The 14819-nt window shown below is 41.8% G+C and overlaps 2 protein-coding genes and 1 long non-coding RNA gene across 3 annotated transcripts; 2 read left to right on the top strand and 1 right to left on the bottom strand.

Moving 5' to 3' along the window:
- The first annotated feature begins 661 nt into the window (after nt 1–661).
- Nucleotides 662–5468, top strand: c5h12orf43 (chromosome 5 C12orf43 homolog). The gene is made up of 6 exons (XM_086029924.1): nt 662–836; nt 1118–1139; nt 3307–3405; nt 3503–3570; nt 3658–3745; nt 4891–5468. The coding sequence occupies exons 1-6, from the start codon at nt 719–721 to the stop codon at nt 5213–5215; spliced, it is 720 nt and encodes a 239-aa protein (XP_085886050.1). The 5' UTR covers nt 662–718; the 3' UTR covers nt 5216–5468.
- Nucleotides 5238–11463, bottom strand: hnf1a (HNF1 homeobox a). The gene is made up of 10 exons (XM_086029921.1): nt 10917–11463; nt 8249–8448; nt 7968–8148; nt 7249–7451; nt 6935–7077; nt 6713–6854; nt 6450–6632; nt 6261–6376; nt 6091–6175; nt 5238–5773 (listed from the first exon to the last, which is right to left on the bottom strand). The coding sequence occupies exons 1-10, from the start codon at nt 11210–11212 to the stop codon at nt 5643–5645; spliced, it is 1680 nt and encodes a 559-aa protein (XP_085886047.1). The 5' UTR covers nt 11213–11463; the 3' UTR covers nt 5238–5642.
- LOC147147741 (uncharacterized) lies at nt 10578–11707 on the top strand. Its single transcript, XR_015086728.1, has 2 exons — nt 10578–10790; nt 10876–11707. It is a non-coding gene; the product is annotated as an uncharacterized LOC147147741 (long non-coding RNA).
- Nucleotides 11708–14819: the final 3112 nt, after the last annotated feature.

Here is a 14819-nt window from a genome sequence, read left to right as displayed (position 1 = left end):
CAATAGTCATGTTAAAACAGCAGAAAAAGTACTGATTCAATTTGTATGACTCAAAACTAACTGATAATGCAGTAGTTTTGCAATTGATTCATTTCTTGAAAATATATTCTAAATTTAAACAAATTAATTTACAAAGTGGGCGGCACGCTGGCCAACTGCTTTGCACATAGGCCTCACAGTACAGAGCTGCATGGTTCGATCTGGGCTCTGACCTTCCTGGGTTGAGTTTGCATACTCTCCCTGTGCTTCCATGGATTTTCTCCAGGTACTCTCCTCCTACATTCCAAAAACATGCATGGTAGGTTAACTGAGCACACTAAATTGTTCCAAGGTGTGAGTGTGAATGGTTGTTTGTCTTTGGGTGTCCTGACAACCAGTTCAGGGTGTATGGTCCCGCCTAAAGACAGCTGGGATAGGCTCCAGCACCCTCATGAGCAGTTCAGATCATTTTATTTATTTATATATATATATATATATATATATATATATATATGTATATATATTTATATATATGTATATTCATATATATATATATTTATATTTATATATATGTATTTATATATATATATTATATATAGTTATATATATATATTTATATATATATTTATAAATATATATATTTGTATAAGGAGAGATTGGTTGTCTCTATGCTTATCGACAACTACGTTACCCATAATCCTCAGCAGAAAACAGGAAACAGTTCGGCACGTGTGTTGTCATGGCGGGCAATGCTGTAAAGCTGGTCAGGTCAGCAATGGACTCCAGTAGCAGCGACGATGAAGAGCTCAAACGATGTCAAGAAGCAGTTTGGGATACACGAAATAGTGGGACCAGTGGTAATTTTTTTTCTTTGTTTAAAGTTAATCCCGATATCGATATAAACGGTAAACGTAAGCAGATTTCAATGCGACAGAAACATGACCTACTCACTCACCCACGACTACTGTATTTGCATGATACCGTACTCTCAAGTCGCAAAGTTGAATTCAGCAACATCACTGTCACGCATCCAAGTTTGGGTTGCGATTTACAACGAAATTAACCTAATTATTTGTGTCTAATTGAAATGCTGATTTATTTCAACTTTTTCATCTGCCCATGCCCTCTCTATTTCTAGGAAATCCAAAACAGTCAAACCGGTAAGTTCATCACAAAACCTGTGTCCACTGAGTCCTTAATACTAAACTCATTTTAACCTACACGTTTAATGACTTGCTTTCCTCAATCATAATATATGAATTTACATAGTAATAGATTATGAAAACTGCCCTCAACAAGATGATGCATTATTTAAGCAACAGTTGTAACCAGTGCTTTAAGTGGGGGAAAAAATAGTGCCGGTGTTCTGCCAAAATGTCCTGGCCTTTCCGAAACTTCCTATCGAAGGCTAATGTCCAAAACACTACCGTGCACTTTCACCTTGGTTTGTTTAGATGCTTACTGGTAGGTAGAACTTTACAAAATCCCTTAAGAAATACTTACACAGAGGTCCTCACAATTGAGAGTAGTATACATCAGGGGCGGAGCCATGGGTGGGCTTGTGTGTGCACCGGCCCACCTCGATTGACAGACTGCCCAGCCAGTGAGATTCATGAAAAAAAATATACTTTTACATTTTTAGTACAGTGGTACCTCTACTTACGATCGTCTCTTTATACGAAATTTTCAAGTTACGAAACGCCTCAACAGGAAAATATTGCCTCTTGTTACAAAAGAAATTTCAAGATACGAAAGGTAAAAATACAATATGGGCTGCCACTCGCAGCTCCGGAGTTTCCTGAACGCAACATACTCATAGCTGCTCTGCCTTTGGCTAGCCTAGCATCTTCCTGGCATCCCATTGGCTAAGAGGGACCTCTACCGTATGTGTCTATGTGTGTAGATAGACAGGTAGATAGATATATATGTGATAGATATGTCTATGCAGCGTCCTCGTCAGTTGCCCCTCGGGCCATGAGGTGTTCCTATAGTTTTACATCAATTAGAAACGAAGAAAAGAAAAAATGGAGAAAATCGTTTTTTTTGTCCATACAAACAAAGCAAGAGATAATAGAAAAGTATGAAAAAGGGATGCGTTTGGTTGATCTCGCGAAAAAATATGACTGTAATGTATCGACAATCGCCACGTTATTAAATCAGTTCTTTACAAAACGCCAGGCAAAAAACACTTCTGAGAGAGAACATGAACCGAAGAGGGCAAAAAGTGATGAGGACAGCAATTAAAAGGTAAACCACCATCATTTTTCTTCTTCGCTCTATTCTTTGTTTTTTTACATTATGCACAACTCTCATTTATTGTGCAATAAATAAAACAAACAATAAAATTGTAATGTGTATTTGATGCATTTTTATGCTTTATAAAACATTTATGTCTGAATACTGGGGAGCTTGGAACGGGTTATGGCATTTACAAGGAAAACGCGTCTCTACTTACAAAATTTTCTACTTAAGAAATTTCTTCCAGAACCAATTAATTTCATAAGTAGAGGTACCACTGTAAATCATTATTAAATTATTTTTGAATTTGTATTTCGTTGTGATTTTCATTTTATTGAATATTAAGACTGGTCTAATTGTAGTTGTCTAAGGAAGATCTTAACTTCATATTATTCAGATTGTCATTTTATTTGAATATACGATGCATCGGGAAAGGAGGATTGTGCTCGGTGAGAGAAGTATTCAGGCCCACCCTGATTTTTCCAGGCCCACCCATTAGCCACGTTCTGGCTCCGCCCCTGGTATACATACACACGGAACAGCACATGGACTACTCGACTTGGGTAACATCACTTTAGCATGTCATGTTGCTTCCCAGAAGCCAGTTGACCGTTATGAACGTATACGTTGACACCAGATTAATTTTGAAGAATTGCACGGTTATGCAGTTGAACAATTTGATGTAGCTCGTGACGAATCTGCAGACAGGACACCTAAAATTACTGGACTGACGTTGCCCTAACGGCACATCTGGAATCGGGAGCCAGTTAATCTGGAAGCCAGTTGAACCGTACTCCCCCTTATTTGCCTATTGCCAGATAAATTAGGCGGTGGGTAACAGCATTAAGTTAATTAGGATATGTGAATATCTATTATATATGAACTAATACATATACTGTATAATAAATACAAAAATAAATAATAATTATGGTGTGCTGAAAAGTCCCGGAATGCTAGAGGCTAAAACTAATAAGTGCTGGTACTCCGTACTGGTGCGTACCAGCCCACTTAAAGCACTGGTTGTACGTAATGTTGCAGTCTGATTCTATGTGATAATGACCATTTTGATGTTGTGGGGGGCGGGTGAAGTGTTGTAGTTGCTGAGCATGAACACGATGGCAACGAGCTCCAGGTCACCCATGGGTTTCAAACTCATGTTGCCAAAAAGTTGGGAAAATTTCTTGACAGGTAACTTAAATTTAAATTTAATTTACATTTTTTTTCCATCCCAAGTTTTAATCAATACAGTATATTAACCATTTAAATCTACATGTATTTGGCTTAGTCGCTTGACAGAAATCCAGACTCACATATCAACCTGTAAGAGACCACCACAATGTGAAGATAATGAAGGTAACCTTCATCTCCTCTTATCATTTGTGCATGCTTTCTATTTTTTTTTTTTTTCCGATCTATGTGAATGTTACATTTTTCCTTCAGGGTTCCTTTTGTTCTCGACATCAGTCCCAGGACAGCCAGCTGTTGATCCGCCTTCTGCTGTACGACGAAGGCCTATTCCCAGTTCAAGGTTTGTAGTGTTGCCTTGTCACTGAAAGGGCACTCACTGTTCATTTTGTAGCAAGACAGTTTGTTGCCAATGGAGCCAAGGAATAAGCAGAGTGAATTTAGAGTGGAATCTCTAGACGTAAGGCCATTCGATATGGATGTACAGTAGCTAACGTTTTCTGGAACACACCTCTAAAATAAAAAATACTCAGGGTTCAAGCACATTTAAGAGACTTAAGAATATCTCACTCATGTCAGTTTAGCAAATTTAGAAGTCTTTGCTCTTCTTGTGTTTTGTTTGTCAAATGCAAGAGGCCAGTTTCAACAAGGAGGTTTGAAGAGAGGAACATAAGAGGAGAAACTTGGGTGAATTCAATGCGGCAAGACGCATTGAAAGAAGTTAAAGGAAAATGTGTTACTGTTCTGGCATATTACTGTGAAAAATGGTTAACTTATTTTCCACTTGAATGACAAGAATAGTGGAATGCTATTGGCACCTCAGAGACATGACTCATCTGATTTCGTCATCATTCATCTTGAGGTTTAATTGTTTTCTTTTGTGGTATTTTATACTGTTGTTAACTTATTTTCACACTTGTAAGAATCCTAGGAACAAATTGTTTTTTAATGCTTACTAGTATGCAGCCCATGATGTCGAGAAAATAAATTGTTTTAAAATCCCACCCAAAATCTGAGGTTGGAAAATCTGGAATGAATTGTATGCAACCCTAGAGGATTGAACAGAGTAAAGATTCTTTCAAGTCCATTTAGTCTACTAGACAGCTGCAATGTGATGCTGTTTTTTCCCCCCCCCATACGTCAAAGCAATAGAGGTGTGATACTGCATGTTTTTGGGGGCAGTCTAATGCGCTACTGTGATGGATGCAAAGGGAGTCTGTGAAGGAACATAGAAAGAGGAGTGATGCCAGCGAACAATCAGCCATTTTGAATTCACTGTCCTATTGAGGCTCAGTAGTTGTTGAATTTACCCTCATATTAGTCTGTTTAACATGGATGGAAAAAGAGCAAATGGAGGAAAGAGTCCTCGATGAATCTGCGGCGGAAGGACATATTGCTGAGGGAGGTGGTGAAGTGAGATAGAAAATGGAATTGACTGAATAAGGGTCCTGCTCCATAATGCAACAATTTACACTCTTTTTGGTCCAGTGACAGTGACAGCGAGATGGAAAAGAGGCTGAAGGAGGCAGCGGTGTCGCTGATCGATCTTTTACCCTCATCGTCATTCATTTCCTCCCCAACGGCAACAGCGCCTCCCCACCCGGAAAAGCAAAAGAAGAAATCAACTGAGACAGAAGAGGACAATGTTGCTAAGAAGAAGAAAAAAAAGAAGAGGAAGCGGGCCGAAGATGCAGGAAGCAAGCATGTGGACTGCGAAGGATCTCCTTGTGCTCAGAAGAACGGTGAGAACGCAGGTTCAAAGCCGGAACACCACAAAGTCAAGCGGAAAAAGAAAGTGGCAGAGTGTGACTAATGGGACTGGAGTGAAAATGCGCCTTTCTACACTGTCAAAACATGTAAAAAGATCTGATGAAAACACATTCAAGAAACTGGTTCCGTGTTTACAATCATAGTCTGCATGCCATTTAATACTATTGCTTAGTTTGTCACAAAAGATGCTTATAAAATGCCAAAAATATTGAGTTCACGTTTTAAGTGAGCATACAATTTCCCAGGATTATATATATAAAAAAAAGTATTTTAATAAAATACTTTTTGTTGTAAAATTTGATTTTCTTTTTCTGTGTAAAAAGCAAATGATCTCCAACACTCATCTTTGTTTACGTTACAGCTATGTCATATCTGAGATTTTTAAACCTCCAAACTTCTGGCAGTCCTTTCCTCAGAACCAACATTCCTTTCCGAACAGCTCCTTGGTCACACGTAGCTGGAGCACGGCGCTACTGTGCTGGAGAGACCATTTGTGCAGGAATGTAAGAACTAATGTCTGTTGGTGAAGGGGACAGGAGGTGAGACTGGTGGCTGTCTGTTGTCTGGGAAGCAGTATACATCTCCGGGCTCTGGCTTGATGCTGTTGACCAAAACGTGACAATTATCTTTCACCTGGCTGGCAATGTTATGCATGCAAGTAAGAATCGCAATAACAGTCATAGTAAAAAGAAAATACCAACTGCCCTTAGCTTACTTTTACCACCGACTAATAGCAGTAGCCCGATAAGGTGCGTGGCAAACTAATACTAACGACCTCACAGTTCTCCAGCCTTGTGTAAACGGCACTGATGCATTTTGAGTTGTGTCATAGCAAATCATGACTACGCCTCTGCCGCAGTTGCAGTTACAGGCCGGAGGGTCCATGTCACTTTGCAACCTGCGCTCACTACTCCGTACCTGGGACAGGTGTGTGAGCCTGCAGGTGCAGAGAATTTTCCTGCAGTGAAGGATCTGTTTGCTCTTCGGGATCTGCCGTTAGAATCTATCCAAAAAGAAAATTGTGGCGTTTGAGAAATTCCAGTACACAGGGATCACTCGTGCTGACTTGTGTACTCCGGGGAAGTCACCTGTCTGACAGCGGCGAGGCTAGTTAGTGTCCCCAGACTGCTGCTGTCAGTGATGACCATGGCCTGCGACAGCAGACTGGACGAAGCGTACTGAGGCGAATCGGTCTTGTTATACACTACAATTAAGAGCAGAGTGAAGTGCCACTTTCCACAAACTATGCTGAGTTGTGCATATTGCTGCACCCTTACTGTGACTTGGCAGCTGTGCCATGGTAGCCATAAATGGACTGGCACCCATGTGACTTTGGAGCTGCTGTGGCATTGGTTGCTGGGCGTGAAGTTGCTGCTGGAATGAGATTGGCTGCAGAGTCGTGAAACCGCCTCCCATTTGGTTTATGACTGGTACCGCTTGAGGTTGCGTTGAAGCTAGACCTGACCATGAACAGATGAGAGTATAAAAAAACAAGGAAGTCATTCAAAACTTTGAACGTTAGAATGTTGTTGAATGTTACCAATGAGAAGTGAGGACTCTCCCAGGCTCATGACGCTGGGCAGGGAGGCCATGATGAGGCCTTGTGACGATGCAGGGGAGGAGGACAAACTGTGCAATGAGGTCAGAGTGCTTACAGGCGGCAGTGGGCCTCCACTGGAAACCTAAAACCAGATGGCAACATGATGGCCCCCAATTAGTCAGCAGTATCTGCGGGGGGGGGGGGCATAGAACACGCCCTCACCAGTTTGGGATGGTGGCTCTCAAGGAGCGTGTGGCTCGGCTCCAGCTGGACAGGACTGGCCACAAGACGCCCCACACTTTCCCCTCCGCTGCCTCTGGCTGAGTTCAGGGTGTCACATTGGATTTGATGGCTGTATTTGACACCTGGAATGTAACAGAAAATCACCAACCAAACACCTTTTGACAATCCGTCACATGTGCTTCCTATACAGTATGGCCACTTGAATACAGTACTGTCAGAAAGACAGTGAGACAGATACTAATTTAAACTACAGGTCAAAACATGTTTCATATCTGAATGTTTAAGGTTATTACTGAGCTCTGGACTTGAAGAAAGGTTGGGGTTGGAAGAAGAAAGCGAGTGGCTGGTGAAAGGCCCATCAAGAGCCAGTTTGTGCCGGAAGGCCTCCTCTTTTCGACGGTTCGCGAACCAGTTGTACACCCTGACCTCAGTGACCAGGTTGGAGCCCAGGCCAGCAAGCTGTGAAGGAGACACACCCCTCTGCAAACACTCTGCCCTGGGAGGGAGGAAGAAACACCGAGTTAATGGGGAACTCAAGTCAAACATATCTCCCCGTGGGGCGATGGGTCCCGACGCGCAGTGCATCATCTGCTTCTTATGGGAGTGCTGGCCCTCACAGCACATTGCAGTGCTAAATGGCAGCCCGCTCAAATGAATAAGAATGGGTGGATTTGTCTGCTCAATTCATATTCCACAAACACAATATTTCATCTGAATACCGTGTTTAGCCCTTTTTCGGGACAGTGGTCACTATAGTGGACAGCTATACAAAAGTTTCTTTCTCCTGTATAACTGAATCTCAAAAAATATCCTTGAAAATCCTGATGTAGGTTATCATAATTCATGCCTGAAAAGGTTGGTGAACTAGTGGGGACGCACAGAACATATTGTGGAAAAAAATGAACTTCCTCTTAAATGCAACGTTGAATGTGATGAAAATGTACCCTTGCGCTTACAGAGCCGTCAAGTAAATCAAGGTTGTATGTAAAGAAACACTACTTTTGTGTCCCACCTGTTACACTCCTCCACTAAGCCTTCTCTTTCCTCCTTGCTGGGGTTTTTTTGCCGTTCGTAGGCATGGAAAAGGATCTGTAGGGAAGCAGGGCCCCATTTGAATCTGTTCCTCCGACCCCTCCTGGAGTCCTCACCTGGCTCTTCCATTGACGTGAGGCCATGTTTGGCATTGGTGAATTCTAGCAGGGAATGGTCACGTCCGTTTGAGATTTCCGCTCTCAGAGATTTTGAAATCAGACATTATGACTCGTACAGCTCTCCGGCTGCTTGTGTACTCACGCTGGCTGATTTCACACTGCTTCTTGACGTACCAGCTGTACAGTGCGGCTCTCTTCTGGTTCTTCATAGGTGTGCCTTTGTTGAGATGCTGGGAGAGGTGCGATTGATTGAGGCCTGTAGACTCGACCACTTCTCTCTGAGGGAGATTGTGTTGCTGCATGTAGCTTTTCACCATTTTTGCAACATGCCATGGGTCCTCCCTGTTGGAAGCAGACACACGAAACAGAGCCCTTTTTGGCTCATTCGTTCATCCATTCATTTACTACAGTTTAGCCTGTTCAGGTTCATGGAAGAGTTGAAACTTAGCCGAAAGGCTGGCTTTGGGCGAGAGTGGACTGGTCGCTAGTCGATTACACTCACAATCGCATATATGGGCAATTTAGAGCCTTCAATTAAAATGTGAACGTTTTTGTGGGAAGAAACAAAACGCAAGCACGCAGAGAACGTGCCTACTCCACACTCCAGAACCTCACAACTATTGAATGATCATCTGTCCTTAATATTTGTCAACTGTGGGCGTGTGATGCCCTTTAAGATGTTTCTGTGAATAATTTCTATGTAAATAAATTTGACTTGACTTGATTATGCCTATGTTCTTACATCCTTCCTATGCTTTTAAAAGGGAAGTTAATCCCAATACATTCTTTGCACTAATACAGTATGTTCTACGCGCCTTCACTCGTAAACATAGAATGGGTTTTGAGGTCAATGGGGCCCGGCCGGCATTACACACGCAAATAGATAACAGAAAAAAAGCTCAAAAAGTAAGGACTAAATAAGCCAGGAATATACCATGACAGTGACCACAAGCGGGCCCATAGGTTTACAAAACCCAGCAACCCTACGCCACCGGTTTGTGAAATATGAGTTAAGCAGCAAAATCCACATTTTTAGCCATCTCAGGGGGTGGCCATTTTGTCACTTTCTGTCAACTGAAAATGACATCACAGTTTCCCAGTGCTCAGGTAACAGCCAATCACGGCTCACCCGGTTTTCTGAAGCTGAGCCATGATTGGTCGTTACCTGAGCCCTGAGCGGTTGTGATGTCATTTTCAGTCGACAGCAAGTAGCTAAATGGCCGCCCCTGGGATGGACAAAAATGGGTAGATTTTACTGGTGGGCCTGCTGGGAACATATTCTTGTAAAGAAAATTTTGGGGTGGACTTCCCACTTTAATGTATTTATCGTATGTATTTAGAATATTGATTAGTTAAAAACAACAATAAACTGCTAATTAAGTAAAAGTCAAATGAAGTTAAATCTTTTTGAATTAATCATCCGCACATTAGGTATAGTAATAACGGCTGTATTGAAAATGATGCTAAGATAATAACTTTTTTACTTTATTTTTCTTAAGTCACCAATATTGGATTTGCCGTTTTCGCAATATAATGACTGGGTAAAAGTAAAGATACACTCAAAATGTAATGGGTTCTTCCTTGGGCCATGTGACTGCTTTGAAAAAGGGTCAATAAAATAACAATGGTAGAGCCTGAAGTGTACAGGATACTCAAATCAGTTTTCTTTACTTCAAATTAGAAATGTTGCAGTGCAGTTTTTCACCAATGTAAACAACCAGAACATACTCTATATCATAATTTTATATGCATGGTTCTGACAGTGCCATTTCATTTATTTACACCTGCTTTATTGTCTTTATAAAGACAACATTTCTGATCCTGCTCTTGTTTTGTTTGCCTTTAGATTGTGACTTGTGAGTGTAACTGAGATTTCAATTTATTTGCCATATATTTTCTTAAGGCGGTTCAAATAATGGATCGATGGATGGATGTCCTACACTCCACTCCGAGATCTTGTCGAAGGTGGTTTCATTTTATAAGAATACTGAGCATCTATAGACTTAGAGAGAGAGAGAGAGAGAATATAATTATTGCAACAGCTGTTAGACGTGATCGCTTGGAAAGAAGTGTCCAGGAGCATTATTGACAGAGAGAGATAAGAGAAAGCACACAGGAGCAAAGTCCAACTCCTTCAGATCAGTGATGAAAGCGCCTACAACGTACAGGGCATGGAAAGCCTTTTTAAAAATTTGCTAAAAGTCAGTAAGAGATGAAAAATGGAAAAGTAACACCAACAGAAATATCAGTGGTTCCATAATTGGCATCCAGTTCAAAGTTAAATATTGTCCTTTTTTACGGTATTTGATGGGAAAATGTTATTGTCAGCAATTCACGTTTAAATTATCGGAAAATGCATCATTTGAAGCAGATACCGTATTAGAAATAAGTTATTCCAATGTGAAGATACCTCACGTGTTGCTATGCAAACATTGACTTAGGACCAGCCCTTCTCCATTAATCTTCACCTACATATATGCGTGTAGCTTATTTATTAAGAAATGGCCACAGAATAATGATGGGGGTGGGTAATTAGTAACTAGCAAAGGAGGAACCCTCTTTAAATTGGCTTCAGACGCCAGAGCGAGACAGACAAGCAGGAGAAGGAGGGAGCATTTGGGAAGAGAGGGGAACCAAGCTTGGGAGGTGTCCCACAATCAACGGTTTGCAAGTTATGTTCTCAGGTAAAAAAGCAAGGGCATGTAAATGCGGCATGAAGGTGTTGGTCACCACATTTTCAAGACATGTTCCTATTCTACTCATTGGGAGGAAACAACTCTGTGACGGTTTCAGTGCTGGGATCTACTTACTGCAGGAGCCGTTCCACTTCAGCCCTCAGTTTGGCCGCCTCCTCAGGAGGAAGCTTCTCCAAATCTCGGAATATCGGTGGTGGGTAATCCATTTCTCCCTCCTCGGAGCTTTCTCCGTCCCCCCTCTCTCCCTTGTCTGTTCCGTTCGCCCTGTCTCGCTCCAGTTCCCCCATTGCATGGATCAAGACATCCCGGGAAAGGCCTGACTCCAGAAGGGCCCAGACCAGCTGTTCCTGAAGGGCCGTCAGACGGCTGGACCGAGCCATGGCAGCCCCGGCCCTTTCCTCACCCTCCATTACTCTGATGCCTTACCTGCTCCGGCTTTGCAAACAAACTCTCTGCTCTCATGTGCTGGTTCCACACTCAGAGCTTCGCCAGATGGACGAAGATGGGTGCCATCATATTTGTAATCCCTCTTCAGTTGAGAAAAAAAAAAGATACTTTCTTTTTCTTTATATTTACTTTCCTCGCAATTAATCCTGGGCTGCCTGGTTTTAGCTCTCCACCTGCTGTTTAGCTTTCAAAGGTCAATTTTTCTTTTTTCTTTTTTTTTTTTAACTTCTTCCTCTTCACCGCCTCCCCCCGCCTTGAACTTTGTCCCCTCTCCCTCATTCCCCAACGGTGACCAAAGTACACTTTAACACACATTAATTCAAAGGGGAAAAGCAACAATGATAAAGTCTCCGGCATAATTTAAGAGGACGGCAGAACCCCTCTCAATGTAAAAAAACTGATATAACAATCCATTCCTGTCTTTTTACTAATAAAGACAAAAATTGTGCAACACACAATGGCCATTATCACTTTTTTTTTTTTTTTTCTGTTTTTTTTTTTTTTTAAGTTAAGAATATTCAAAAGTTGCTATGGTAGTTGTGGAATAAGTTTCCATGTTGCAGTTTTAAAATATTTGAGAAAGCAGATTTGACCAGTCCGAATCGTCACTAGAGGACGCTATTGAGCCATTCATGCGTCACCTGAATGTTTAGCCCCGCGGGCCGCCTTCCTACGCTTTTCCCTCCTCCAACACACCGGATTCAAATGATTAGCTCTTCAGCAAGCTCTGCAAGTGCCTGATAATGAGCCTGATCATTTGAATCAGGTGTGCTGGAGGTGGGAAACATCTAAAGCATGCAGGAAAACGGCCTTCAAGGACCGGAGTTTGAGACCCCTGGTTTAGCGCATCAAGTCAATATTACATTTTCGCTTTCACATACAGTTTTGCTGATAAGTTCATTAGGCATATACCCGGGCAGAACACAGTAGCACAATCAGTTAATAAAACATGGCAATATAAGAAAATAATATTATGGTCGCCATTCAGTCATCAGCCACATATTGCTTAAAAATGGGACTATCGCAAATTTTGCCAAGGTTTGCAAATTTAAGAGCACATTTAGTGTCTGAAACAATACCATTGCTTTTGCCAACAGTTTTCTCCTTCATTATGTATTTCTGAATTTTGTGACAATGATGAACACCCATTTTGGAGACAGAGGATGAGAAGTGGACGGAAGTGGGTTTTCGTCCGTCCCTGTAATCATCCCTAACCAGGTCAAGTACTGACTGACATGTTGTGTTGGGTTCTTTTAAAAAGAAAGACAACTGTTCTCTTCTGCGTTAACTGCCTGTAACAACACTGTGGAGTCCTTTTTTTTCTTGTGTGTTCCCTGCAGTAACATTGTACTCACAGTCATAGTCTGCCCTCTAGTGGTTCAACACATGTAATACCATGCATTACGCCACAGGATGAAACTGAAACTTGCGTCTTGCGTGTGTAATCTGGGATAAAGTATGTTTGGGGTGTAGAAAAAAGGTGGATAACAATTTTGTTTTGTACATTTAGTACATACTTTATCCCTTTGCATGTTACGTATGTCCTTGTCTGGAACATCTATAGAGCTTAAAAATTTCTCCAAACCGTCATTCACGCGCATGGCAGTGTCGCTGTACACTTAAAGCTACGACCCGGAAGTGGAAGCCTTTCATTCTCCTCCTAAAATAACATTGCATTATTTTGTAATAGTTATTTTCATTGTGAAATAGCGCAAACCTATTGAGTTATAACGCAAATGTTTTGGAATAAAACGTAATGGTATTGTATTCTATCCCAATCTTAAATATTCTCCTGATGTCCCCTGGCGGGCTTCGTAGTCTGGTGACTGACGATGATTGTGTTGGCAGCTAAATGCTATCTTGGTTGACATTTAAACAGTTGTAAACAATTCATTCCACTCACGATACGCTCAGCTGGTAAGTGGATGTGAATAGGAAATTAGCCAGCGAATGAACTTTAAGTAATGTTGATCAATTATTAAACATTTGCCATTAGCCTCTCTCCCACAGTGTCATGCACGGACACTTTTTTGGGGGGGTGGGGGGGGGCAGATGAAATATACGGACGGAAGCACTTTAAAAGAATGAGGACGGACAGGGACAGAGGACGATTATTTTATGAATAAGGACGCATGGAACGATGAGGGAAGGGTGCATTCCTCATCCCCGCATAATAGGCATGGTCACACCTCAAACTTGTTACTATGTTTTGCTTGGCAATGAGATTCCTCTTTTAGTTGTAGACTTTCACTTTCTCGCCAAAATCTGATGTGATTTCCAAACTTAAGCTTTCATAATTTTTGGGCTCATCAGTCTGCCAAAGAAAGTCAGAAGCAGCATGGAATAAAAAGAGGGCAAACGGAACGAGAGAATGCCTTTGAGAGTAAACAAATCTTTCTTGTTCTTTCAGTGTGAAACACTGACTTTCTCCGCCTCGATCACCTTATACCATTCTCAGGTTCAGCCCATCAGCACCTTTTTGTGTGGCGCTTCTGTTACCCCCCCCCCACCCTTGGGAAAATGGCATTATACTGTATTTGGATGGGTAACAGAGCTCTCTCTATCTTTCTGAGATATGCCACTGACCTGTAATTAAGACTCATTGTTGCCTTACAGAGGGAACTCCACACCAAAGCGGACAGAGGGTAGTGTGTGCGTACTCTCGACAGTTCAGGCACTGCTGTGACGAATTCTCAAGCGCACAAGCTGGGTTTATCAAGATTGGCCACATGCAGCACACATGTACTATGAGCTCGCATTTTCCCTCCCCAGAGAGCTGAAAGCAGTAGTGATTGGTAATGAGATGCAATCCACACTGTCCATCTCTCATTAGACTTCACAGGCTGCTTCTGTGTACTCGCTACTACTTCTCTCTTCTGTCTCCACATCCTCCTAGCCGCCCTACGACCCCACCCCCACACCACTATTCAACCCCATTGATCATGCATGCAGAAATGTAACCACCCCTTCATTCATGTCCAAATAGCCCTTGTCCCACTTCCAGAGCTTCATCTGCTGTGAAGGGCAGGCAAGTTGGCAGAGTTGGCTGTGTACTATCGCAAGACCATAAAACTAATTCTCTGCTTACTTTCTCTTTTTTTTTTTTTTTTCGTTTTCCTTTTTACTTACATCCTTTACTTTATGACTGCTAAAGAAGAATACAGACAGTCCATCTGCACTCACTCTTAGATATATGAAAAATTTACTCCAAAGGCTTATTTTTTATTTTTATTTTTTACAGATCCTGCATGCACCTTACACCTAGCAAGTGAAAGCTGCCATTGTCTTTGTGTGAATTACTTTGGCTATTGATTGGTCTTAACATTGGTTACCAGGTCACATGTCGTAGCAGTGTTGAGAAGATTAGCTGGAGCTGGCTTTGGCACTAATTAAATACTTAAAGTCCAGCAGTGAATGAGCACAGCAGGCCTCCTGTTAGAGAACACTGCATCAGTTGGTTGGCAGCATTTGAGTATTAAAAGCGTAGAACTTGAGGCTGACTAAAAGCCTGAAATGCTTGCTTCAGAAGCATCCTTAAAAAGCAGTCGCTTGATGCACTCAATCTGAACT

This window comes from Filicampus tigris, chromosome 5 (genome assembly GCF_054856515.1).
Source record: "Filicampus tigris isolate MCC_2025a chromosome 5, RoL_Ftig_1.0, whole genome shotgun sequence".
NCBI classification, from domain to species: domain Eukaryota; kingdom Metazoa; phylum Chordata; class Actinopteri; order Syngnathiformes; family Syngnathidae; genus Filicampus; species Filicampus tigris.
This window is presented reverse-complemented; position numbering and strand designations above follow the sequence as displayed.

Bases quoted from the DNA above. Each gene is read 5' to 3' on its own strand.
- hnf1a (XM_086029921.1), bottom strand. From the start codon at position 11,212: ATGGAGGGTGAGGAAAGGGCCGGGGCTGCCATGGCTCGGTCCAGCCGT. The intron at 6,855-6,934 runs GTGAGGGCGTGT...ATCTGGTTTTAG, and splicing joins AGAGCCACCATCCCAAACTG to GTTTCCAGTGGAGGCCCACT. The intron at 6,633-6,712 runs GTAACATTCAAC...GTTCATGGTCAG, and splicing joins AGAGTCCTCACTTCTCATTG to GTCTAGCTTCAACGCAACCT.
- c5h12orf43 (XM_086029924.1), top strand. From the start codon at position 719: ATGGCGGGCAATGCTGTAAAGCTGGTCAGGTCAGCAATGGACTCCAGT. The intron at 1,140-3,306 runs GTAAGTTCATCA...GGGCGGGTGAAG, and splicing joins AATCCAAAACAGTCAAACCG to TGTTGTAGTTGCTGAGCATG. The intron at 3,571-3,657 runs GTAACCTTCATC...TTTTTCCTTCAG, and splicing joins ACAATGTGAAGATAATGAAG to GGTTCCTTTTGTTCTCGACA.